Below are 26,640 nucleotides of genomic sequence, written 5' to 3' on the forward strand. Positions count from 1 at the left end.
TGGGTGGATTGTCGGGGGTTCAGCAGCTTCTGCAGACACCAGGTTCTCAGCATGACATCCATCCCATGGGATCCCGGAATCATTCTCCTGGGTGACACGGGCGGGGGTGCATTTCCAGTCTCAGGCCACATCCCCAGGCTATGTACACATCTACTTCTGGCAGCAAAAATAGCAATGGCCCGGGTATGGAAAAATAAAGAAGGCCCCTCAGTGGCCCTCTGGTGGGAGAAATGTTGGGACATTGCGGTGGCCGAAAAAAATCACGGCGATCCGAACGGGCTTCCTAAACAGAACCCTGAACATATGGGACCCGCTTATGGACTATGCTGCCAAATTCCCGGCCCTCGCCAGGAGGCCCCCGCTGACCAGATGGCTCCGAGGCAGCCCACTCTACTGAACCACCACCTTACTCTATATTGACCCATCATGCCGCAACCTGTGTATCCCACTCGGCATCCGAGACCATGGACAATAATGCTTCTTCCAGCATTTTTGGACTCCCTCACTCCGGTTTCCCCGACAGACTGTGCTGTGTTAACATATTATTGTAGGTTGCACCATAACTGCTGTTATGATTAATGTATTGCTTTTTGAAAATGTCAATAAAATGTTATGAAAAACCCATTTCAAGCCTGTATCATCAGTGGCTACAAGGGTTTTAGATAGCTTTGAACAAGCATAATGCTTGCCTCCGGTCTTGACATAGAATGAAGATCACCCAGGCTTATAGCGCCATGAGTCTTGATTCTATTAAAGAAACGGAGGAGGGAATTATCCCGTCCAACATACGCAGGGTGGACAGATGTATTGTATTACTGTAATTACCTGTGTGCTTAAGACAGTTGTAATTTTGTTGTTTTTGACTAGGCTGCATATTCCCTCCCTAATTATGTGTCTAGTTGACTCCTAGGTGATCTTAAGAGCAACTGATCAGAGGGCCTCTTCGGAGCCGTGGCGAGTCTTACAGAAATGGCCGTGCTTGAGCCGGGAGCGGGCTCCGCCGTTGGTGCAGTGTCATGCTGGGGGCATTCTGTAGTGACGTTTATCGGTTGGACTGTTACTTGCTGGATAATCAAATAAAGAGGAGGAGGCACAGACAGGACATGTCATGACATGACATGGGAGGTGTGCTGGATCATGATTGGTTTAAGAAAATAGACACAAAACTACAGGGACAAAGTGGACATCTAGGGATGTGTAGTTCCATGTAGTTGAAGTTTTATTCAAGTGGTTTGAAAAAAGAAAGAAAAAAAAGTTTTAAAAAAGTTAAGATTTGTCTTTAATAGAATCTCTTGCAAAGGTGAATACCAGTTTCGACTCTCTTGAATTTGGATTTACTCATCAAATCTCAAAATAGGGAGTAAAATACTCTCACCTCAAAATCCTATCTCAGCACTGCGGGTGCTCGCCAGGATGCAAGTCAAAAACCAAAATACTGTCCTCCGTCCAAATCAACTACTCTATCCCTACCACTAAGAAATAAACCAAAAATGATTCAATGAACTTCTTATCAAAGCCATTAGGAAAATGGCTCCCTTCTACTGGTGAAATAATCCAGTCTTCAGCTGACTTAACAGCAGTATCTTGCAGTGGGGTCTGATTTACCAAATACACTTAGACCAGGAGAAGGAGTTCCTTCTCCTAGTGTACCTGGAAGAGTTTTGGAGACTGTTCCTCGATAGTCCTTTGTACACGTTTTTAAAAGTCTCTTTTCTCCCAAGGATTTGCAAACAGCAAAGTTAAGGCTTTATCAACTCCTCTTCTTGCTGACACTTTGTTAGGACTTTTTACATCTTGAATATTAGAGATTACTTACTGACATTCTTTGTCTTATTGGGTATCTTTCACAAGTGTTGGTTTTCCCACTGTGACGAGGGAGATCACTCCAGAGGAATACTCTACTCTTGGTTCTCTGGGTATCATTAATATGACGAGGGAGATCACTCCTGAAGACTACTTGACTCTTTGGGCTCCCCGGACCTTACCCACCTCTCCCTCAACTCCTATTAACTGTATCTTCACTGGGGAGCACTACTGGTTCTTCCTGGGGAGGGGTCGCAGGTCGGTTCTGCACAGGTTCAACCCGTATTCCTGCTTTCCTCTTCTTTGATCTATGCGGCTCCACAGAGTCGTTGCTGCAGGGGTCTCTGCGTCTTTTATGGACCACTGGGTCTACCTCGAAGAGGCCACACCACTGCTGGATTCTTCCTGCTTCTGCAGCAAGTCGGGTTTACCCCAGCTCACATGGTTCCTCCCGGCTTCTCCTTTCGGGACCGGCTATCTCTTGATGCTTCGGGCAGCGCAGGTTTGAAATTCCCGGGCCCTGCAGGACAGCTGCCGGTGTCCCTCACTGATCTGCCTTCACTCAAAAACCCCTAGTGCATCCTCAATCTTTATATTACTGTGACCACCCCAGCATAGCGTCAATATTTGTTGCCAATGCCTCCAAAGTTATCTTCATGCCTCCTAGAGGCCACCTCGTTACCGTTCTTTGGTAATCCATTCTACTGTTGTTCGGTAGGTTTCTTTGGTTCTTTTTCATCTCAGTCTTATCTGGTCCAATAGATGATAGTAGTAGAGGCTTCACAATAACACATAGGGCCTCATTACACGTTGTGCGGTAAAATCCGCAAATTACCGGCATGGCGGCCTTAACGTGTCCGCCCTCGTAGGAGTGCGCTAATAGCGTACCATTACGAGTACTAGGACACGAGCTTTGCGCCATGCCGGTAATGCCCCTCCAGCCTTGCCGCTAATCTCCCCCAAAAGTCACTTACCGCCTTCCACGACAGTGCAGATAGCGACTCCGCCTTGACGCATCGTGCAAATAGCAGCCACCGCTAATAGCGGTGACAGTTAAATACCGGAACCGGAAATAGCATCATCGCACAGGAACGGGAAAGAGCACGGCGGCCATCTTTGAAAACACAATCCATTGCCATCCTCTGCCCCCTGGACCTGTTCGTGTTACCTTGCTGCCTGAGACCCATTGCTACACTGTCACCATGCCCAAGGCATTAAAAAAAACAACAGGCCGCCAGCGAAAGGAGAAGTTCTTCACCAAGGAGTTGGTGATGCTGACTCAAACCTTAGCGGACAATGCAGAAGTGGTCTTCGCAAATAACATGCAGCGGGAGACCCTCCTAAAGAAGAAAGCAATCTGAGCTGAAGTGGCAACAAAAGTGAGTGCTGTAGGCACCAGCACGCGCACTGTACGCGAGTGCAGAAAATGATGGGACGAACTGAGACTCCAGGTCAGGATGATCCTGGCCGAGAACCACAAGACAGCCACCGCTGGAGGATCAGGGTCACCGATCAAGCTGAAGGAGTGGGAGGAAACATGTGCAAACCTCATCGGGGTAGAATGTTATGAGGGAGTCGGGAGGATGGAGCACGGCGTGCCGGACACTTGTGATGGAGGTAAGTGCACTGATGCAAGCATGCAATGTGAATGTACAAGTCCCCACAAATGGCAGCCCTGGATCACTGCATGGATGGCCCGGCATCCACACATGCATCCCACCCTGCGCATGTCAGCGCCAGACCCCAACACACACACATGCATACATCAACAGAGCCAAGCGCCACACACAACACTGCATGGATGAGGCACTGAAATGACACCTCACATGCTTCCTCCACAATGAAGTTCAAACGGCCCCAAATGAATTCATGATGTAGCCTGCATTGAGTACATGCGACCATAACCAATGACATCCCCCTTCTTGTCCCCGACAGGGTCGCATACAGACAGCGAGGGAGCACCCCAGGTACCCCTTGTGCTAAAGAAGAAAAGGCCACAGCCCAGCGAGGACGCACCAACAACATCAGGTGGAAAAAGGCCAAGGCCCCTATTGCAGTACCCAGAACAACTCCTGCGTGCCACTGCCAGTGCCACGCAAAACCCTACTGCCCCGCCTCTCGAGGTCCACCCCCCCCCCCAAATCACCGCCACCGAGGGTCCACCCTCAGCTGCTGCCAGTTCGGCAGGGGAGGCAGCATCCATTGCCCCATTGTCCGACGTGGATGAGCCCACGGAAATAGATCTGCCTATGCACACCCCAAGCCCTGCTGTAACCCCCGAGCAATCACCCCTACACACACCTTGCTCGCACGTCACCGTTCACGAGTCTATGGAGGCCTTCAGTAGCCCCACAGAGGCGGCATCTGCACACCAGCCAGCATCAGGATGCGCAGCAGACACACCACCACCGGCCGCCACTTCCCCTGACCTGGCCAGCGTCATCCAGCGCCAGCAGGCTCTCACAGACCTCGTAGGTCAACATGTGTGGGGCATTAATACACTGTTGTTTGAGCAAAACATAGGCCTTGACTCCTTCATTGTGTATGATCAATTTATTGACAGCAAGGTCCATTGTGAGCTAACAAACACACACCAGTGCATCGCCAGCCATATACAGGTGACAGTATGATTACATGTCACTCAGAATATTTGGTTGATCAAATGCTGTCTCACAGCACGTCCCTCCTGGCCATCCCCTCTTGCATGACCTGCATCCCCTTCATCCCCGTCATCATCCTCATCAGGTGCCTCCATTTCAACGTCAGGGGCAGTGGCACATTCCGTCTCATACACATATTGTGCAGCATGACACATGCAGTGGTGATCTTTGCAACCTTCTCATGGCCATACAGGAGGGCGCCACCAGACCTGCTAATGCACCTAAACCGTGACTTCAGCAGTCCAAAAGTCTGCTCAATGACGAGGCAGGTACGGGTATGTGCATGATTGTATTCTTCTTCGTGCCTGTTCTGTGGGTTCCGTACAGGTGTGAGGAGCCACCTCTTCAGGGGATAGCCGGCATCACCTACATGGGGGGAGGAATGGGTTCCTGTTACTTTTTGACACGTGTGGCCTGTTCATGTCACATACTTTGGCCTATCATTTTGATTTATGTACACATTCAACTGCATCAATGAATATGGTCTGTGTGACTGCTTTGTGCAAAGGGGAGCACAAGCATGCAAGTAGACATGCCCCATGGATGCCTCCAACAGTGACTGCCATGTCCTGGGTGAGGCCAGGTCATTGGTGTCCCTGTGGGCAGGCACATTTGGTACCACACTGGTGGTGTACTGTCCTTCCAAAATTGCTGTTGCCATGCTGAGAGGCAACGCTTCAGTGGTGCCATGGGTTTGTGGTGCATTGCGATAGCTAGGGGGTATACCTTTGCATGCATCCAAGGGCACAATGCATTGTTGATGTTGTGCTGTAGGAATGCTGCATGACTATGTTGGCGGCATGGATGACATTTGTGTATTTCGTGGCGTGGAGTGTCGTGCAATGTGGATGAGGATTGATGTCACCAGATTTGCGTTGTCAGCTCTGTTGTGTGGCATATACTTGCATGTCCGTTCATCCCAAGTACGTTGCTGCCCTCACAGATGCCCATTGGCGTACATCTGTACGTGCATTTGGATGACGGACTACAGGCTACACCCAGTTGGAGTATGTATCTACCCCTCCCCCCCAATGCACACCCAGTTGGAGTATCTATCTACCCCCCTCAATGCACACCTAGTTGGAGTATCTATCTACCCCCCCCAATGCAAACCCAGTTGGAGTATCTATCTACCCCCCCCAATGCACACCCAGTTGGAGTATCTATCTATCCCACCCCAATCACACTGCCATGTGCTTAGCATGGAACTCACCAAGTAGCCACGAACGTTGTCCCATTTGTCACTCCATGTAGCGGGGGATAGTTGAGTTCCGCAGGACCATGGAATCATGGGTAGGTCCTGGAAATCGGGCACAGCAATGTGTGATTATCTTGTTTGCGTCACATACCATTTGAACATTGATGGAGTGGAATTGCTTCCTGTTTCGGTAGACTACTTCATTGTGATGTGGGACGACCAATTCCACATGTGTACAGTCGATGGCCCCAATGCAACTTTGGATGCCTGCCAGTGAATAGAAGCCAACTTTGGTGTTTGCAATTTCCTGGGCAGTCCGTGGCATGGATATGTGTTTGGGTGCATGCTTCAGGAGGGCATCGAGTATCTGGTTCAGTATGCGTGAGAATACTGGTTGGGAGATGCCATGCATCTGGCCCACTGTATGCTGGTAGGTTCCTGTGGCCAGGAAGTGGAGCACTGTCACCACCTTGAGTAGAGGGGGGATGGCAGTTCGGATATCTAGGAGTCTCACAATGTCGTTGTGTATTATGTCCACGATGCTGGTGATGGTGTCCCGGTCCAGACGGTACAGGGTGTGTATCTGCTCAGGTGTTAGGTTAAATGGACTGGCTCTGATCCGGGGAATTGGTGGGTGCCTCTGTGGTGTGATTAGGTGGCGTGGTGATGCTTGCTGTGCCCGTCTGGCCCTCCTCCTCCTCCTCCTCCTCCTCTTGCCTCTCCTCTGTGCAGCCTGTTGTTGTAGCAGCAGCGCTGCAATCATGTCCTCCAGGCCATGTAATGCTGCCAGTATTGGAACCATCTTGGTGTGGGAGGGGGTGTGGTGTGCTTCTTTTGAGCAGCCACAGTCTCCATTGCCTTCACCTGTGCTGATTTTGGCCACCTGTGGCAGGTGTTGACACTGCTTAGTTCTTTTAACGGGTGGTTCGCGATGGCGGTATTGCCGCCATGCCGGTAAGGGGTTTTGGGCTATTTACCATGGCGCTATTGCCGTGTGCACTGGCCTTGTGATGGTGTGCTACTAGCGGCATGTTGTTATTTACGGGTTGGCGGGTCGCGCGCACGCGGACTGACCGCTATTAGTGGCACCGTAATTAGCGGTGCCGCTAATGGCAGTGAGCCGGGTCGTAATCCGCATGGGCATTTAACGTTACCGGTATTCCATTACCGGTAACGTTAAATACCTACCGCCATCTGTGTAATGAGGCCCATATTAGCAGTTTCAGGTTGGGAGGGAGGAGGAGGAGGAGTTAATAGGGCCATAGCTTCTGGGAACAAGGGTTTAGGAAGGTCTTTCTCAGGATGGGAGTCCTTATCCCCAGGAAGGAAGTCTCTCCCTATGAGGTCCTCCTGCTTTTTCCACCCGTAGGGTGACTATTGTGTAGCAGCCTCACCTCCCTAGCCTCCTAGGGAAGGTCTCTCTGCTGGGAAGAAAAGTGAAGAGAACCCATGAATCGTCATATGTATGTCACCATCTTCTTCAGGCTTACATCCTGCAGGAAAATAAATCAATGTACTCCATGAACCCGTGTGCCTCGATCAATCCTTATGCAAATTACCTCTGGCAATAGTACCAATCAATTCTCTAAATGCTCCACCATAGATTCTTGAGATACTTTTCCTAGAATTCTGCTCTTTAGCACCAACAAAAATACCCCTCAAACATGGCTACCGTTTTGATTTATATACTACCCGATGGCCAACTGCCATACCCTCTTTGCCTATCTTTTGCATGCCAGAATGAGGTGGTCTTCCTCTGAGGCTCTACTGATGTCCATCTAGGGGGTGGTTTGGTGATCAAGCCAGCTTAGACAGCTCTGACCTTTACTAGAGCAATGGATTGGTCCTACAATCGTGCTGGTCTTCTACGCAATGGGCAGGCATCAGGAACACCAACTTGCAATGAGCCACACATCTTCGGCAAGTCTGTCTCCTGTTCTTGTTCACATTGCCGACTGATGCGCTGCGCTATGTGGACACTCAGTGAGACCTGCCAAACCTAGGCAGCGTCAACCAGTAACCGCACCACTTTCTTCTGATAGTGGTTGTTGATCAGAATGTCACCCCAAACCCTGTAAACTCAGAAACTAAACACAATGGTAGAACTGGCCCAAGTCAATCTAGCAGTGCACATTGCTAGCCCATGCAGCAGCTCCTAAGTATCCAAACACACACCATGCGTTTCAGGGGTAACTTAAAAACTGGTGGACAAAAATGATGTGCAACAAAGTTTCTACTGTATGCATGTAAAGTATACCAGGGCCCTCAACTCTACACAGTTGCCCTAGGGGTTCATACACTTGTCACACCCACTTCTTTACTCTTTCAATGCTGCTTTAGAGTGGAGTGCCACTGCGGAGGTGTGTTCGGTAGTGGAGTGGGGGGGTGGGGGGGTGGAGGGGAGAAAATCGGTCCAGCTATCATAGTCTCCATCTTCAATACAGTTTTAGCCTCCTTCCTATCCACTCTTCAGTCTCGAATGTCTCCACACTAGACGTTTTGCTTTCTGCACAGTGCCTAAACTACAATGTATGTTGCTGCATTGTGTTGTGCTGCTCCTCTCATCTTTTCAAACCACGGTCTCCCAAAGGGTCATGCTTCCTACAGCACTTCAATTCCATTACATAACACAAGGGGTGCTATACAAATATAAGATAACATAACATGTTGGCCTTGGTTCGGTTTACTATTATATTATTTTTCCAATGGCAAGGAGTTTCCAGGTTTTCCTCTTCCTTGACAACACCACTAATTTAGGATTATATCTCGCTTGTTGACCACTCCTACCAGATATACTCATTCGAGGTTTCTTCACCTCCATGCATTTATATCCATTGTTGTTCCTAATCTTCCCATTTTCCATAAAGCTGTCTAAGGGTGCAGAAGTAGGAGAAGGAAATAAAGGTGGCATAGTGGTTGCTATAGACTATTTGTAACTGCAAAGCGTATAAACCTACCTTTCCCTAACACTTAGAGGGGTTTCTCTGCCTCAACTGCAAGTCTAAGGAATCTGTGTCAAATCGCACCTCTGTCCCCCACCCTCTAAAACTAAAGAAAAAGTATCTGGTGAGACCCAAATGGTTAACCTCTCCTTCTGGACTGGGGAGCTTTCCCCCCCAAGGTCTGATATAATTGACAGGCAGGATGTCTTACCTTCCCCTGGTCTTCTCAGTGTCCAATCTTTACCCGAGGGAATGACTCCCTTCCCTGGGCCATTCTACTTCTTCTGGTTCCACAATAATAACAGAGGGTTTAGATTTCCTTCTACTGGTTCCTTTGTTTCTCATGTACAATATTGCCAAAGGGAATACCCTTTTCCACCAACTTCTTCTCAGCATGAAACCTTTTTCCAGAGGGAAACAACCTTCCCCTGGTTCTTCTACTTGTTAGTATAATGTAAATTGTCCAATGTTTACCCGAGGAATGACTCCCTTCCCTGGGTTTCTCTACTTCTCCTTAGTAGACTGTAGATTTTGCAGCAAAGATGAGATATTATTCTTCTCTACCTTTGCAGCTCTCCACAGATATGTTTCACTTGGCTTGGCTCTTTATCAGTTACTGGGACTATAATAATCACTTGTTCTGCTTGAACTTCTTTTGTGGGTATGGATCCCAGACTCTCACTTATTTCTCATCAGATTTTGTCCACCTGGTAAACTAGTCTGCCAGGTACTACGACTATGAAAATCTCCTTGGAGGCCTTGATTAGCTCCATTGCTGCAGATGCCGGGGACACACTTGTTTCTCTTGGTATTCTGTTCACTCTGTATTCTGCGACTATGCAGATCCCCTTGGAGGCACTCGTCACAGGTCCCAGACCCTTTTTTCGTGACTCTCCCTTCTTTCGGTTTTTCCGACAACTGTCCCGGCCTTCCCCGACCTCTACGGAAGGCTTACCGGTGAGCTTCAGTTATCTGCAGGTTCTTCCTGGCTTTGTGCCACATTCAGCTTGTTACTTGGACCGCGGCAGCTCAGCAGCGGTTCCCTGCTTCTGGCTGGTTGCCTAGGCATCTGCTTTTCTCACTCTTTGGACGACAGCAGACTGGTAAGGGGTGCCTCTGCCAGCGGCAAACCTCCCGCTCTCCGCACTCTCTGTGTCCCAGCTCCTCCAGTGGAGTTCGAATCTCCTGCTTGCTCCTGGGAGAGTCTCTCTGCCTTCCCCCCAGTTCTCCGCTCTCACCGTTAGGCGAACCGGCCCACAACCCCTTCTCGCTGCACAGCTGCCGTGTTCCTTGCTCCTCGAGGGAGGGTTTGCCCACACTTCCTGGATACCCTCTTCTATTTCACCTGTACCTTGGCCAATAGAAGTCAATAATGAGTAGACCGCTCACTATGGTTTAAAGGTACCATTTCTGCTTCTGCACTTCCTCGTCCCAGTATTACCATGATCATTCTCCCCTGGGAAGGTTCCTCCCCCATGGGAGAAGGGGCGACATCAAGGATTCGTCAAAGGCGACAACCTGCAACATATTTTCATATACCATTTTCACTCAAAATCATGGATTCATCCATGCCATCATCAATGGGGTGAGATAAGGAGGATTTTTAAAAAACAATACACAACATAAAATGGAAGCCACCCAATACCTTCACATAAGTTACTGTTTGAGAAACTGGTTGTCTGATTAATATAGCCACCGGTCTTCGTGCAGGAGGTAATGTTGCCAATCAAAACCTTGACTTTCTGATCCCAAATATTGGGAACCTCAGGATCGCTGCTGTCTTCTTCCCATTTGTCAATGGCCTTTTCCACCTAAAAATAAAATAGACCATTAGATTCCAAAACTGCAAACGTTTCATCATTCAAATCGTGGTTATTCATCATGAGCCATCCAGATCTTTTGGACTTAAACTTTCATCAGACCTACCCAGCAAAGTCAGAGTTGAAGGATCTGAGGAGTTGTAGCCAACAACATATGGAGGGCGACATAATGAGTAGCAAGGATTTTACTGCAGTGAGGTCATGAGATAAAATGACAGCAACCAAATCTTAAAACACATTGTTCCAACTAAATACTATTTAAATACTATTTAAAGTCTCTTGATGTATGCTGTTCAACAAAAGGCACAGAGATTCAGAGAACATCAATGAAGAAAATATCTGGTTAAGATTAAAGTTAAAGCAACATTAGCACATTTTTGAAGAACCAACTTCAGATTCAAAACAAAAAGGCCTTATACATTGAAAAGGCATTATTTAACGCTTGACTTGCAGGTGACAGTCACAACAAATGCCACTTGCTAATTAACCCCTCTACTGCTGAGAGGGTTCATGTTGGTCTTGGCACTATATTTCCAGTGCTAAGAACAAGACATACACATCTTACCATATTTCCTCTTTCATTGCGCATATATGTACAAATGACTGCAACGCTTAAAGGCTTACTCTGAGGGAAGCATTTTGCTTCCATCTTGGATGTGCTCTAGCTGCACAGGGACCCATGCTGGAACTCCCTCCCCATAGCCATCAGAGGCTAACCCTCTTTTTGGACTTTTAGATCCAAAGTGAAAGAATGGCTCTTTGCCTAGCAACACTAGCTCATCTCACCGTTTCCTGCCACACTTGAATTGAGCTAACCTTGGCCTACCACTGCGTACTCCACTTTTGCTCTCATCTCACTCATGTTTGTATCATTTCTACTGTTATACTTACTATTATTGCTCATCAGCCTGGAAGTTCTTATCCCCAGCCTAACGTATCCTCCTGATCTGCCCTTACTCGTAACCACTTGCTATGTTGTAGTCTTAACTAGGACTGCTTGTCCATGCCACACTGACCACTTTGTAACATCGTCTGTCTCGCCACATGCCTTAGTCGTTGTTGCCTTTATCACACTGACCACTCTGTATTTATTTTAATTCTTGTAATGCGCCAACATGCCTGTAGGCCTCGGGGCGTACATAAAACTGAACAAAACAAACAGACACACATGGCAAAGAAGGAAGAAGGGTCAAAGAGTTATTCCAGATTAAAGAAGTGGGTTTTTACAGCACGTTTGAATACAGTGTAGTCCTGGATCTGCCGCATCTGGGCTGGGAGTTTGTTCCATAGAAGGGGACCTTGAGCGTCAAGAGTGGTACCTCCAAATTTGGCTGTCCTGTATTTTGGATGCTTGAGAATAGTGGCAGAGGATGAACAAAGGTTCCTCGCGTTGGATTTAATGCTAATGCGGGCTGACAAATAAGTAGGGCTACAGAGGCTGAGGCATTTGTGGGTCGTGGTCAATATCTTGTGCGTTATCCGATGTTTAACGGGAAGCCAGTGAAGTTTTTTCCTAAAAGTGGAGATGTGCGTACGACGGGACTGATTGAAGATATTACGCACAGCATTATTCTGAGCCACTTGTAATGATTGGATGTTGGAGGCTGTGGTGCCCGCTAGGAGGCTGTTGCAATAATCCAATCTTGAATTAATCAGTGCAGTGGACAGAAGGGCACAGTTTTCTTCCGAGATGAATGGTCGAATATAGCCTATTCTTTTATTTATAAGACCGCAGCTAGATTTAATGCTGGAGACATGGGACTTCATAGAGAGTTCTTCGTAAAGAACGACCCCCAGGGTCTTGACTTTCTTCTGGACGAGAATGGTATTGTCGGCAATATGGAAACTAGCATAGTTGGAGTCGAGTTTCGCCCGAGTGTTTTTTGATGCCACTATGAGGAGTTCGTTTTTTTTGTCGTTCAGGGCAAGAGAATTGCAGGCCATCCAGTCTTGTATGGCTTTGTATATTTTATTGATGGTTACTGTATCGCTGCTATAGGAGCCACTCAGCTGTATGACCACCTGAGTATCATCAGCGTAGTTCGTGTATTGCACTCCTAATTTGTTTAAGAGGTCAAGAAGGGGACAGATATAAAGATTGAAAAGCAGAGGCGATAGACAGGAACCCTGAGGAACTCTGCATGTCTGAGATATTGGAGAAGATTGATTATCGCCAACACTGTAATCGGGTCCTAATTATTCTGCACTCCTATGCATCTGCAACTGTAACAACTTTTCTATGCTTAAGCGCCCAGATACCTCAGGGTTACGTGCGCTCTACAAATAAACTAAACTAAACCTACATCCATTGCACTTCTACGGTCATCTGGTCTCTCACAGGAATTGACTGAGCAAAACAGGGTGGACTATCTCTGCCAAAAGAGCACCTAGCTTTTACTAAGGTATTACCCCCTCTTACTCCCTTACTCCAGTTGGCAGAGCAAGAGGAGGATTCTTCTAGTCTCCTTAAATAATGTGTCTCCTCTCAGGGTCCTGGTATCAGTCTTCTCCTTCACCTCTCCGAATCAGATTTATGCTCTCTTCTGTTGGCTCATTCCTCTTGCTAACCTCTAATACCTGCCTAGGCCCAACCAGAAAATTCATGGTCCAACTAACTATCTTCACTCTCCTCCTGCAAGTCTTCTCTCTCAATCATAAAGGTGAAACCGGCACAACATGAATACTACACCTCAACCTCTTAGGGTAGCAGAAAGGATGGGAGCCAGCATGGAAGCATCTTTAACAGCAAAACTACTGTTGTACCAAAATAAAAGAAATGTTCCACAAAGGTTGTAGAAAGTCTGTAATCAAACTAAAAGGAAGCACAAACTAAGAAAAACACCAAGACAAACTAGCAACCCACCACTACAATGAAATACAGAGAGAAGCAGACATTTGATTATAAATGGCACTCTGGGTATGAAGATATGGGTCTGCAGCAAACTGTCTTTGCAGCAAAGTCCAAATATATGCTGTTAAGATGGTACAGAATGAGGTCTTAAATGTCACTATGGCCCTCAAAACCAGGGCATGGGGGCAGGACCACTACATACACCATTCAGCCTTGCTCTTTGGGCTCAACAGTACTGATCAGGAAGTCTTGGCACTTTCTAAGTTGGTGATTCAGTGTCGAGTTGGTCAGCTGGGTCCAATGTGTGGTGCAGTTCAACAAGTGGCAGCAGCACTTGGCTTGAAGAAGCTTGGAACAGGCAGGCGGTGCGTAGGTCAGCGTATCTCACAAGTGCTCGAAAGTTTGGGAAATGCAGAGAGAGCCACAGGGAGCTTCTTTTCTTACTGTAGTGCTGTTACAACCTGGTCAGGGTGTGTCATCTTGCCACTGCAGAAGACATTGCATGGCGCCTGGGAGACCGGGGGTCGCACGCCACACTACGCATCCTGGTGGCCCAGGCGCTGACTGCCATTAAGCGTCATGTGAAGCTGATGACGTTGGCACGTGCCGTGACCCAGAACCAATCCAGTAGCAGGATGTGCCGAGTGGACAGAATGCGATATAAAAACAGCTGCGTTCCACAGATCTGGTGCTCCTTAATGTCATTTTACCCACAAGTGGCATTTGGAGTGCTATCCTGTTCTGCTTTTGGGTTTTCTTGTTTCTCTTTGGCTTTCTGGATGCCTGGCTTGTTTCTTCAAGGACTTTGCAACTTGGATAAACCTGCACGCATTGGACTAATTGGTAGGTTGGATCTCTGACTTGGGCTCTTTCTCCTTGGATTTTATTTTTTTATTGGATGTTATTCACTGGTGTTTATTCTTGGTTCACTTCCTTTTGGATTCCCTATATTCCTGTAGATTGCACCCTTGTTCTGTTCGGTCAGCACTCCGAGAACTTGCGTTTTTCTGTTTTCCTGCTCCTTAGATTCCCTTGCACACCTGGTAGTCAGACTTGGTACCAAGCGGATATCTGAACTATGAACTCAGGCACTTCCCTTTTGGTTTTGGAAGGACACATATGTTCATCATTCTTTCCATCACTTCTCCAAGATAGGACAAACGGAAAACTGGGTTTAGGATCGTCAGCAGTGACAGATACTCTCAACTTGTGTAACCTATCCTTTTTTCCTTTGCAGCCTGGGAGAAGAACAAGTTACTTACCAACTGTAACGTTCTTTCGACTGGATGTTCCTCCCACATATTCCTCATCTGTGATAAGTCGTTATCTCCAGCTTCGCTGCTTCGGAAACATTTTTTCTCAGCAGAGGGAGCTGTGCTCGAGGTCGTGGCGTCGATTGTCCCTCGACGGACTGCGTACTCTGTCGACGTCACCGATGGTATAAATAGCTCAGGCCGCGCCCGTTGCTTCAGTTCTGTTTTTCGATGAACATATAGGAGGAACACCCAGGCGTGCCCCATGATGATACCTTCTTCGTGAGAGGAAAGTGTAAGAAAATGTAAACTGTACTGTGGGGTAGGATGGGAGGGTCGATGAGGAATACGTAGGAGAAACATCCAGTCGAAAGAACGTTACAGTTGGTAAGTAACTTGTTCTTCAAATGGATTGTGTCCTCCCACGTATTCCTCATCTTGTGATAGACTCCCATAGCAGTGATCAATTTGGAGGTGGGAGTGCTAATTACAGTTTTCATGGACAGAATGTAGAACTGCCCTGGCAAATAACCCCTCATTGGAGGAGGCTGTATCCAAGCAGTAATGCTTGATGAAAGTATGCATTGTTTTCCAAGTTGCAGCTGAACAAATATCTGCTGCCGGGACTCCCCTCTTTAGAGCCGCAGAAGTAGCCATTCCCCTTGTAGAATGGGCTCGAAGCCCATCTGGTGGGTCTTTTCCCGCCAATCTGTAACATTCAATTATGGCCAAAATGATCCAGAGGGATATGGTCTGTTTTGTTACTGATAAACCCAGTTTATGACCAGTATAACCCACAAACAGTTGGTCATCTTGTCGTAATGTAGACATCCTTGAGATGTAAAAACTAAGAGCCCTCTTGGGATCTAGTCTATGCAGTCTCTCCTCTTCCTTGCCCAAATGAGGAGGAGGATAAAATGTTGGTAATATTATTTTTTGTGACAAATGGAAGTCCGAAACTACCTTTGGTAAAAAGGAAGTTTTAACTTTAAGGACTACCTTATGCTTATAAAAAATAGTATATGGTGGTTTGCATGAGAGAGCCTGAAGTTCACTAACCCTGCGGGCTGATGATAGGGCCACAAGAAGGACAGTTATTAATGTTAGAAGCCTCAATGGACAGGAGTGCAGAGGCTCAAAAGGTATGCAAGTCAAAAATGTTAGTACTAAATTTAAATCCCAAGTTGGGACATGAAAAGGTACCGGAGGGTATAGGTTGGTAAGCCCTTTTAAGAATTGAATGATTAATGGTATTTTGGAAATATGAAACCTCTTCCGAGGTGCGCTTGAAAATGGACAGTGCAGCAAGGTATCCTTTTATTGTTCCTATCTGGAGCTCCAGATTGGCTAGATGTAATAGAAAAGAGAGCACTACTGGAGTGCCACATTGAAAAGGGTCCACATCCTTATCGCTGCACCAGTTACTAAGCCTGTTCCAGCGACATCGGTACAAAGATTTTGTTGCTGGCCTTCTGGCCGAAAGCAAGACTTCCATTACGTCATCCGGAAGATCCCAATCCTTGTATCTCAACCTCTCAGAAACCATGCGTGAAGGTTGAGTGTCTTGACCTCTGGATGGAGACCCCGACCTTCCTCCTGCGAGAGAAGATCCTCTCTTTGTGGAAGACGTATTGGAGGTCAGATGGACCGGGTACCACGTTCTCCTGGCCCAATCCGGGGAAATTAGAATCATGGTATTCCTGAACTTTCTCAACCTCCTGATTACTTGAGGAATCACGGGGATCGGGGGAAACGCGTACAGTAGTGGAAAATTCGACTCCACTATGAATGGTCTGCCAGAGCTCCTCTTTGAGGAAATTCCCTTGAACAGTACTGCTCGCACTTCCGTTTCATTACGGTGGCAAACAGATCCACTTGAGGGGTTCCCCAAAGAGCGAAGATCTCTTGAAGGACTTCCTGAGCTAGCTCCCACTCGTGAGAGACTGTGCTCTGCCTGCTCAGAGCATCTGCCGCCGTGTTCTGCTCTCCGGTTAGGTGAACTGCCGATAGAGATTCCTTCTCGTATTGCCCAGAACCAGAGCTGCTGTCACCGGAATCAGTGATCTCTTTGTCAGATGAATCAGACTCTGAAGTTACCCCCTCCCCTAACTCCTCACCTTCTTCTTCTTTCCAGGTACCCTTCTTTTCTCTTCTCCGTGAAGGTTCCTTTTTTTTATGGAGGTAAGGACGACCCCGAAAAGAAGCCACCGTGTCTCCAATAAGGAAGACCAGAGGGCTCCTCTCCGGAATCGCCCAAGAGGGGGAAAAGCCTGTGAGGCACAAAAAACCCCTGATGTTACAATGTTTGTGGTTGTGGTACAACTGGGTACAACTGGGAATCTCTTGAAGGACGTGTAGTACAGGAGATCTGGAGTACTCCGTGGAGAGGTACCCAGGAAGGGCAGTAGTCCAAGGTTTCCCAAACGGTAAGTGAAGGCAGTCCAAAAAGGCAGGCAGGGATCCGGTACACGGTAAGCAAATAGACAGGTATCCAAAACGGCAAGAAGAGGCAGTCCAGGGCACAGGCAAGGATACGGTACACGGTAGAGCAAGGGCAAAGGTACTCAGAAAAAACAGGAAAGTGTAGACCGGAGAAGGGAAGAAGGGAGGTAAGAAGCTGGAAGGAGAAGGAGAAGGTGGGTACGAGAAAAGAAACAGGGAAGAAGAAAAAGAAAAGACCGGTTCAGTGGGGAACCAGACGGGAGGAGAGACGCCAGGAAAAGGCGTTAGAACCTCTCGGAGGAAAGTGCTGGAGGCACGAAAAACAATGGAGACGAACGGGAACAGCAAGTTGCAGGTCTGAAACCCGGAAGCGTTGCAACGCATCCCCGACCCGGAAGAAGCTGGTAAAGACTCCGAGTTGGGGAGCGTCACAACCAATAGAATTTGGGCAGAAGAGAGAAAACCCAAGAAAAGGGGGCGTGGCTAAGCGAAGGCTGAACGGAACGAAACTAGCGTCCGCGCCGCCATCGGCTCCACAAACGCCAGGTACTACATGGTATGACAGCTGCATTGCCTCTCTGCACAGTGGTAGTGACTCTACACCTCCTCTCTTGTTGAGGTAGTACATGGCCAATGTGTTGTCCGTCATTATCAGGACATTCTTTCCCTGTACAGAGGGCAGAAAGGCCTTCAGCGCTAGTCTGATTGCCCTCAGCTCCAAAAGGTTGATATGTAGCTTGGACTCCGGTGGAGACCAACGACCGCTGATTGTCAGATAGTTGGTGTGTGCTCCCCACCCCGTGAGTGAGGCTTCCGTCATTACTGTTATCTCCGGCCATGGTTGTCAAAAAGATTCTTGTCGTTGCAAGCCCACCATAGAAGCCCACCATACAAGATCCTGAGCAACTGCACTCGGGACTTGCAGAAGATCGACATATTCCCTGGCAACTGGGACCACTGAGTTCTGAGTGCCCATTGAAGGGATCTCATTCTCAACCTGGCCTCTGGTACTAGGAAAATGCAGGATGCCATGAGGCCGAGCAACCTGAGAAAATCGAAGGGCGGTAGACGTTGGGCATTCTGGAACTTTGTTACCATCTGCAGAATGTGGAGAGCTCTCACCTCGGGGGGCGAGGCTTTTCCCCAAGGAACTATCGAAGACTGCTCCGATAAACTGGAGCTTTTGAGATGGTATCATACGGGACTTCTTGAAATTGAGGGAGAAGCCCAATTTGTGGAAGAAGTGGCAGGTGATCGAAAGATGTTCCTGAGCTTGTTTCGGAGAACTTGCTCTGATCAACCAATCGTCCAGGTAGGGGTAGATGTGAATACCTCCTCTCCTGAGACTCGCTGCCACAACCGCCAACAGTTTGGTGAAAACCCTTGAGGCGGAGGTCAACCCGAATGGCAGAACTCGAAACTGATAGAGAGTTGCCAATCGCGAACCTCAGGTACGTTCTGTGCTTTGGATTGATTGGCACATGAAAGTAAGCATCCTAAAGGTCTAATGATACCAACCAGTCTTGGAGTTGGAGAGCCTGAAGGATCTGAGAAAGGGTCACCATCTTGAACTTGTCCTTCCTGAGGAACTTGTTCAAGTTTCTTAAGTCCAAGATGGGTCTCAATCCTGCGTCCTTTTTTGGGATGAGAAAATATGGGGAGTACCAACCCCTGTACCTCTCCGCTACAGGTACCTGTTCTATGCCACCTTTCTCTAGCAGGGTTAAAATTTCCTGCAACAGGAGTGTGTCTGGAATTTTTACGGAATTGGCTCCCGGTGGATGATTCTGAGGCCTTTTTTGGATGGGGAAACAGTAACCTTGAGCTACTGTTTCCAGTGCCCAAGCATCTGAGGTAATACCCCGCCATTCCTTCAGATGCTGAGAGATCCTGCCTCCCACTGGTGTTTTGTGCAACAAGGTCTCAGAGGGATTTGGAGGGGGCTGCAGGAGTGGCTGAGGGTAAAGATGCAGCTCATGAGGCTGATTTGGCACCTCTTCCTCGTGCAACGCGAGGGAAATTTCTTTTGCCTCTTTGAGAAGCCGGTCTTCTTCCTCTACCAAATGAGTAGTAGTAACGAAAGGAACGACCCCTCCAGGAAGATGAGCCGGAATAGGGTTTTTGAGGCTGGCACATGGAGGCACTAAGCGATTTAGCTGCCGCTTTCGAGGTCTGAAGTTTTTCTAGGCTTTCATCGGCCTTACTGCCAAACAGCCTCGAGCCATCAAAGGGCCTGTTGAGGAGTCTGGCTTGCACGTCTGGTGCAAACCCCGACTTCCTCAACCACGCAAATCTGCATAGCGCAATGCTTGCAGCCATGGATCTGCTGATACTATCAGCAGTATCCAGTCCAGACTGGAGACATTCCCCCATTGCCTCCTTCCCGTCTTTGACTATATTCAGGAAGCCTTCCCTTTCCTCGCCTTCCGGAATATGATCAGCCGCCGCCGAAATACAGTCCCACAGGGTATGGGTAAACCTGGCCAGGGTACAGGTGACATTATGTCGATTTAAGGGCCATGCTGCCTGAAGTGAAAACTTTACGGGCCCAAGCATCGACTTTTTTATCCGCTCTATCCGGAGGGAGAGAGGGATATGCAGTTTGTTTTGATGTGGATGCTGCCTGAATAACTAGAGTCTCTGGAGTCGGATGCCTGTTGAAATAGTCAGGACCCGTACCAGCTGGTCTGTATTTCTTGGGGAAATTACTATTTGCCGCAGCAATGCTCTCAGGATTTTCCCAGTTTCTCTCCACCGTCCTCTGAAGAGCCCTGTGGAAAAGGGAGAACTGGATCTTTTTGAGGACCTCTGACATTTATATCTGTCATGTGGTCCTGTTCGAAAACGGGTGAAGTGTTACCCCAACCCATATACTCAATCACTCTGGTCATAAGACTCCTGTACCCTGAGTATGCATGTTCTGCAGGATCAGGTCTGGCAAACTCTAATTCTGGGGAGGTGTCGATTCCACTGGCAGAATGTAGAGTACCACTCAGGTCTCTCATTTTAGACTCTTGATCAATGAGTTCCTCAGGAACTTGTTTTGTGCCATATGAAACTCCGAAAGGAGTGACTTCATCTTCCTCCGAGACAGATTCCTCATAAACCGAGGACACGGACTTAAAAAAGTCTGACCTGGGCAATGGAGTAAATCTCCTTTCTTCCTCTACAATATGCGTCGAAGGAATGGAAAAATCCTTCAAAGTTGTCGAAGAATCTTCAATGACTTCGAAGATGACTTCGATACAGGCGTCGAGGATGCTTTTGGCTTCGATGCCGAAACGATCGACGCCGATGGCGTCAATGAAGTAGTCGAAACCTTCGACAACTTATGTTTTTATGTGGCACCAGAGAGGTGCTCGACTCTCGAAGAGTCTCTGACGACTTGTCGTCGACTCGAGTTTTTCGAGTATCCTCGACACTACTGCCTTTTACCTTAGTAGTTTTAGACTTCCCTTGGTCGTCCAATGGAGCGACTTTAGGGGTATGGCTCTTCCGAGGTTCATTCCAGGGGATCGGGCCGCATTCTCGAATACCTCCATCATCTTTTTACGAAATTCCTCCCATTTTCTGGGGGAATCAGATTTTGTCGGACATCAAATTTCTTCGGTCGACTCAGAAGATGATGATGAGAGAGATCGATGTCCTCTTCACTTTTTTGGACGAGGAAGAAGTGTCTCGATCTACTCCTAGATCGAGATCTCTTGTAATGCCTATGGCGATCCGATTCCTTCCAATCAGTTGCTTTTTTATGTTTTTGGACGTAGCCTTCTTAGAGGCTTCCCTCCCCACCGACAGTTTACCGCTCCTCTCACAAAGGGCCTTCTCGGTCATGGATTGGCAGGAACCACAGTCGTCGGTTCGGTGACTTGAACCGAGACACCATAGACAAACTCGGTGGGGAACCGTGATCGACATTTTCGATCCATAATCTATGCACTTCTTGAACCCAGTCTTGGGTGTCGGAGTCGAAGAAGACATTTTCTTCACAGAAAATCTCAAGCACGCCGTTCGATAGCGAAGCGATCGGAAAAACAGAACTGAAGCAACGGGCGCGGCTCGAGCTATTTATACCATCGGTGACGTCGACAGAGTACGGAGTCCGTCGAGGGACAATCAATGCCATTACCTCGAGCACAGTGCCCTCTGCTGAGAATTTTTTTTTCCGAAGCAGCGAAGCTGGAGATAACGACTTATCACAAGATGAGGAATACGTGGGAGGACACAATCCATTCGAAGTTGTGTTTTGTTCAACCATCTTTTCACCAGACTCGACCTCCCAGCAGGGATTTCATTTCTGTTTGTGGGGGTGCAGTCTGGACGAAATACTGTTCTTCAGGAAATCGGCTGCACTTCTCACAGGGTCTCAGAGGAAACGCGAGTGCTTCTGCCCTCCTGTGACGAATCTCGGGAACTCGTCCCTGCTCCCCAAGGGTGAGGGCCCTGCCGTGTGAGGCTAGAGAGGTCAGCCTGCTCTGCAAACCGTCTCCTAGGGTTCGAAGCAAGCCAACCTCATTGGGAGACTCCCCCTTTGGGGACAAGGACTCTTGTTCCTGTGAGGAACTCCCTAATAAACATGCAAATCTCGAGTAAAGAAAAGTATGAAGAACATACCAAATGTGTTATTGTCATAAGGAAACTTAGATTGCTCCTTTGAAGGAAAAAACTTTTGCTGAGACAAGGAGATAGATCTGTGGAGGAGTACAAAAGACAGAACAACCCGAGAGAAAGGAACATAGGACTGCGTCAGGAAAGTCCCATGACTAGGTAATAAAAGAAAGCAGAAGAGACTGGACTCGCTGGCTTACACAGAGAAAAAGCTGGACACCCGGCGTCCAGTATTTGAAAGGAAGCAAACTGCAGAACCAGAGAGAAGTGGGAGGAACCAGGAATGAGACGACACATAATTCATATTGTTAGTTATCGACTTTTATTGAAATGATAAAGTGATTGGAAAATGCCTCAGTGTGCCTAATCTAGGAGGTATTTCCCTACCTCAACCAAATCTAAGAGATTGTCAAGTGTACAAAATCCTATCCTAGCCCTCATTCTAAAAATGTTAAAGTTCAACACTGGTATGGTTGGGTCTCCCTCTCTCCCTATCCCTCTCCCTCTCCCCCCCGCCCAAGTTACTTGAGGGCAAAGTACTGTGACAATGAAAATGACACCGATTCCAATGAGGATCACTTGCTTCCACACACTTGGCAACCAACTCACTCTTACAGGGTCTCTTTACCTCGGTTTCGGTGTCCCCTTCTCCCCTCTGGGCTCATCGACAAGTTCTGCGTTCTCTCGAACCATTTGCACTCATTCGGGTAGTCTCCTCAGTGTCTACTGGCCTCAAGCGGCTTTCCCCAGTCAGCGGCATAGAGCGTTCACACTCCTTGCATGGGAACAAAAACTGTCCTGGCTTCCAGTTCCCTCTGCAGCTTCCTTCTTCTGGTGCTTCTCTGCATTATGGTTCACACTCTTGCTCATTGCAGTCCACTTTCTCGTCTCAATACATGTTGTTTCAAAAGGTGTAAAACGTTCATGAGTTCTGTCAGCACTTTTTATAAGATATTGCGAGGGGTTAGCACAGTATGACATTAGGGTATGGGGAATGGAGGGGGTATCCCTAAGAGGAAAGTGGGGATACCATGTCTCATCTGATGATGCCGGTCCATCCCTCTGAGGGTCACATCCCCTCATGTGATCCTCCCTCATATAGCCATCCCCAGGGTTGGGATCAGCTAGCGACTGCCATATCCTGGCCACATGGGCAGAGGCTACCTCCGGGAAAGGAACAAGGATATCATCAGATTCATCACAGAGCCGAGTAGCCAATGCTGTCAAGACTTGCGAGTCGCGAGGAACAAGGATACCTCTGTCCCTAAGCAGCCAACAGCGACACCAAAGGACACTCGCTGTTCGAAGATTAGGGCCACAGGTGGAAGAAACAGGATACCCAGGACTTCTGGATGGCTGCTGCAAAGGAAAGGGGCAGGTTAGGTGATGGCAACAAGGTAAACAATGTGTTGTATGTAGGAAACCGTGATCACACCTACCAGAAGTCAGAAGATAGAGTATCCTAAATGGTGGGGTAATACCTGTTCCCTCAGCGGGCCGATACAACACACATGGGGCACTGGGAGGTAGTAGAAAAGCGCCCTTACACCACACTGGCACCACCTGTGGCATGAGGGCTGTGACACAGAATGCCAATCCAGATCAGCTGTTTCAATGGGGAAAACCGTAAGAAGTCCGTAAGCAATCTGAGGTCAGAACCAGAATGTCGATCAGCTGGCGTAGGAACCAAGAACAATCCGTGAGGTATCCGTATGCAATCCGAGGTCAGAACCAGGTGTAACAATTCCAAGACGTAGCACAAAGGGTAAGGCAAACAAGAGTCCGTAGAGCGAGGTCCAAAGGTCAGAGGCACAAGGAAAACGGAGAAAAACAGGAATCCGAATCGTAACGCCACACGCCGTAAGAAAACAGCCGAGAAGCGTTGTGTTGCTGTGTAGCGTCTGTCTTATCAAGTAACACTTTGTCACGTGAGTCGGGTGGTCACGTGGTGCGTCACGTGATTCGGTAACTGACGCGGCGCAAAAGGTACGCTGGTCCTTAGCAACAGTTGGCGTGGCTTGTGTCTGACTGCTATTGGCAATGATACGCCTGGAAGCATTGCGTGCCCCTGGTGCCCCACATGAGACTCCTTTCCTCCTTTGTGTGTGCAGGCGCCACGGGAGTCACCATGCTGGATACACCAGATGGCTCCTCCCGTGGTATCCTCTCCAGTGCCCCAGCACTCCTCTGCCCACCGAGGGAGCGAACCCCTGAAGCGGATGGAGGGGAGATTTATAGGTAGCAACCCCAGATTCCGGGCGTCTACGTGGATGAGTTCTGTAACAGAGGCTAGGGACTTGCTGCAGGGAGGTGTGAGCACGTTTGCATGGACGTGAGGGCGTGCCAAATGCAGACGCAAGGAGGCCATATCCAGAGACAGAGTTGAGTGGTGGCATGACCACAACAGAGCGTGGTGGATCAGGCGTCCCGTGAACAACGCTGATACCAGTCTGTTAGAACTAACGCGGAAACTACCAGATGAGATACCAGGGAAACCCATTGTGCAGCAAAACAGAGGAAACGCAGCAGAGAGATTATGAGAAGCCAATCTGACAAATGGCAGATAAGGTCCAACCGGAATAATAAACCCAGTGACGTTACCCCTGAACAGGGCAGGTAACGGGGAAAACAGGAGGCTTGGGAGGGGGACAGAAATTCCTTACTGGAACGCTCATAGTTAAGGAGAAAATCTTGATATTGTACAAAATACAAAATAAGAGGGAAGAAACCTCAAGACTGGAATATTCGTATTGAGATTACACCAGACAAACTAGGTCTAATCAGAGAAGAGAACAGCCTGAAGAGAAGGTTGAAACAGAATAAGGGCCAAGGCCTATGAGAATCCAAAGACACCGAACTATGTATCAAAGGCCACAGAATCCAAGTCCGAAGTCTTGGATAAAGTTACCTTGGGAACGGAGAAGGATAACTACAAGTAAAATAAGCCAAGAAAGGAACAAGAAGGAAACCTTTACCTGCAGTAAAGGTGCACCGAATTAACAAGCAGATGACAGCCTGTCTATGCCGACCTGGTCGTGAGGTACATCATCTGCACTCCTGGATTATATTTACACTTCCGATGGAATTACAGATGACATCACAAAGTTCATCAATAAAACAACTAATACCAGTGATCATAATAAAATTATAATTGAATGGATGGCGAACATGCCCGCAAAAAGTAAAGCATTATTACCGATAATGGAATTGAATAATGGGACAAATCGACTAAGAATCCGTGAAGCACAAGTTGCCGGATTAACAAATACATTCCAGCTTTCATCTCGTCCTGACACAGAGAATAACAAAGTTACTCACCGTAGTGACTACCTTACTCCTAAGTCCATAGTCCCTTTTCCTCCATACGTTTGGGACATTCCGTCCTGTGGGACGGGACCAGAGCCCTTTTTGTAAAAAAACATAAAAACTGAAAAAAATATGTCCTTCTCTTTTTACAAGGGGTACCGCACGCAGCCTTAACCCCGCCCTCCTTAGCTCTGTCCTGCACATCGTCGTTTAGTCCTTTTCTATCGCCAGGTCTGAGACCATTTAAGCAATAATAGAGGATACTTATTAGAGGGGATGGCGGGTGGGCGTATGGAGGAAAGGGGACTATGGACTAGGAGTAAGGTAGTCACTACGGTGAGTAACTTTGTTATACTCCTACGTCCCGTCCCCTTTCCTCCATACTTTTGGGAGATTACCAAGCACTCCTTACAGGACAATGGGTGGATGGAACTCCTTTACTGAAAGAGGTTTTTGAGAACAGCTTGCCCGAACTGAGCATCAACCCTGGAGCTCAGGTATAAGCAGTAATGTTTCACAAAAGCTGATGGGGAAGCCCACGTAGCTGCTTTGTCAATGGTTTCCCAGGGAATATATTTTTGGAAGGCAATGGCAGCTGCCTTGCCCCGCACCAGATCGGCATGAATTCCCTTTGGAGGTTGAAGGCCCTGAACGGTATAAGCCTCCGAAATACAGGAAGCAATCTATAGGGAGATAGTTGCTATCGAGGCCGGCTTTCCTTTTGGGTCACCGAAGGTCACCAACAGCTGGGAAGAGCTCCGAAGATTAGATGTTCTGTCCAAATAAAACTTAAGAGCTTGCCTTACATCCAAATTATGCAGAACCCTCTCGGCATTGGAGACCGATTCTGAGAAGAAAACTGATAAGGAAACAGACTGGTTCAGATGAAAATCGGATACCACCTTTGGAAGGAAGGAAGGATTGGTCCAAAGGACAACCTTATCCTTGTGAAAGGTGAGAAATGGATGTTCTACCAACAAGGCCTGAAGCTCACTCACACGCCTTGCCGAAGTCACCCCAATTAGAAAAGCCATTTTCCATGAAAGGAATTTCAAATCAGTAAGAACCACATTCATATCCCACTTCGGATGCGGGTTACACACAGGTGGATACAGATGCAACAGACCTGTAAAGTGCCTTTTAATGACAGGGTTTATCAAAGAAAAAGAGCAAGAGTCCGTTGACAGGTAAGCAGCAATAGCTGATAAATATGTCCTAAAAGACAAAACATGCATGCCTGAAGCTGCCAGATGAGAAATGAAAGACAGCACTGTGTCGAAGTCTGCTTCTCTGTGGTCCAGCTTTTTTGCTAAACACCAGTGACAGAAAGTGAGCCATTTGCTCCTATACTGAGACCTGGTCAAAGGTTTTCTAGCAGCTTGGATAATACGCATATTATCCGGGGACAAATTGAAGCTTCATAAAGACTTGAACTCAGGCACCAGGCCGCCAAACTGAACGATTGTGGGGAAGGGTGCCACATCTGTCGATCGCTCTGGTGAAGCAGGTCGGGAACCAGCGGGAGCCTGATCAGTGAGCAAACTGACAGATGTTGAAGCTCCGAAAACCAGAATCTGGCTGGCCACCACGGGGCTATGAACTGGAGAGTGCAATTCAATGAGTTCCTGAGCTTGCATAGCACCCGGTGAATCAGAGGAAAAGGCGGGAAGGCGTAGGCCCTCATATTGTGCCACAGAATCTCGAGAGCGTCCCCCAGGGAAGAAGCTCCGACCCTGTTCCTGGAAGCATAGAGAGGA

The 26,640-nt window shown here is 47.9% G+C and overlaps 1 protein-coding gene across 1 annotated transcript in view; it reads right to left on the minus strand.

The window, feature by feature from the left end:
- The window catches only part of MOV10L1 (Mov10 like RNA helicase 1), a 1,432,366-nt gene that overhangs the window by 1,356,971 nt on the left and 48,755 nt on the right, over window positions 1-26,640 (minus strand). Inside the window, exon 3 of the mRNA XM_069627860.1 lies at window positions 10,249-10,414. Coding sequence (XP_069483961.1) covers window positions 10,249-10,414 — 166 coding nt within the window. The remainder of the gene's footprint in view (window positions 1-10,248; window positions 10,415-26,640) is intronic.

The sequence above is a fragment of the Ambystoma mexicanum genome, chromosome 12 (assembly GCF_040938575.1).
Source record: "Ambystoma mexicanum isolate Mex_15411 chromosome 12, UKY_AmexF1_1, whole genome shotgun sequence".
NCBI classification, from domain to species: domain Eukaryota; kingdom Metazoa; phylum Chordata; class Amphibia; order Caudata; family Ambystomatidae; genus Ambystoma; species Ambystoma mexicanum.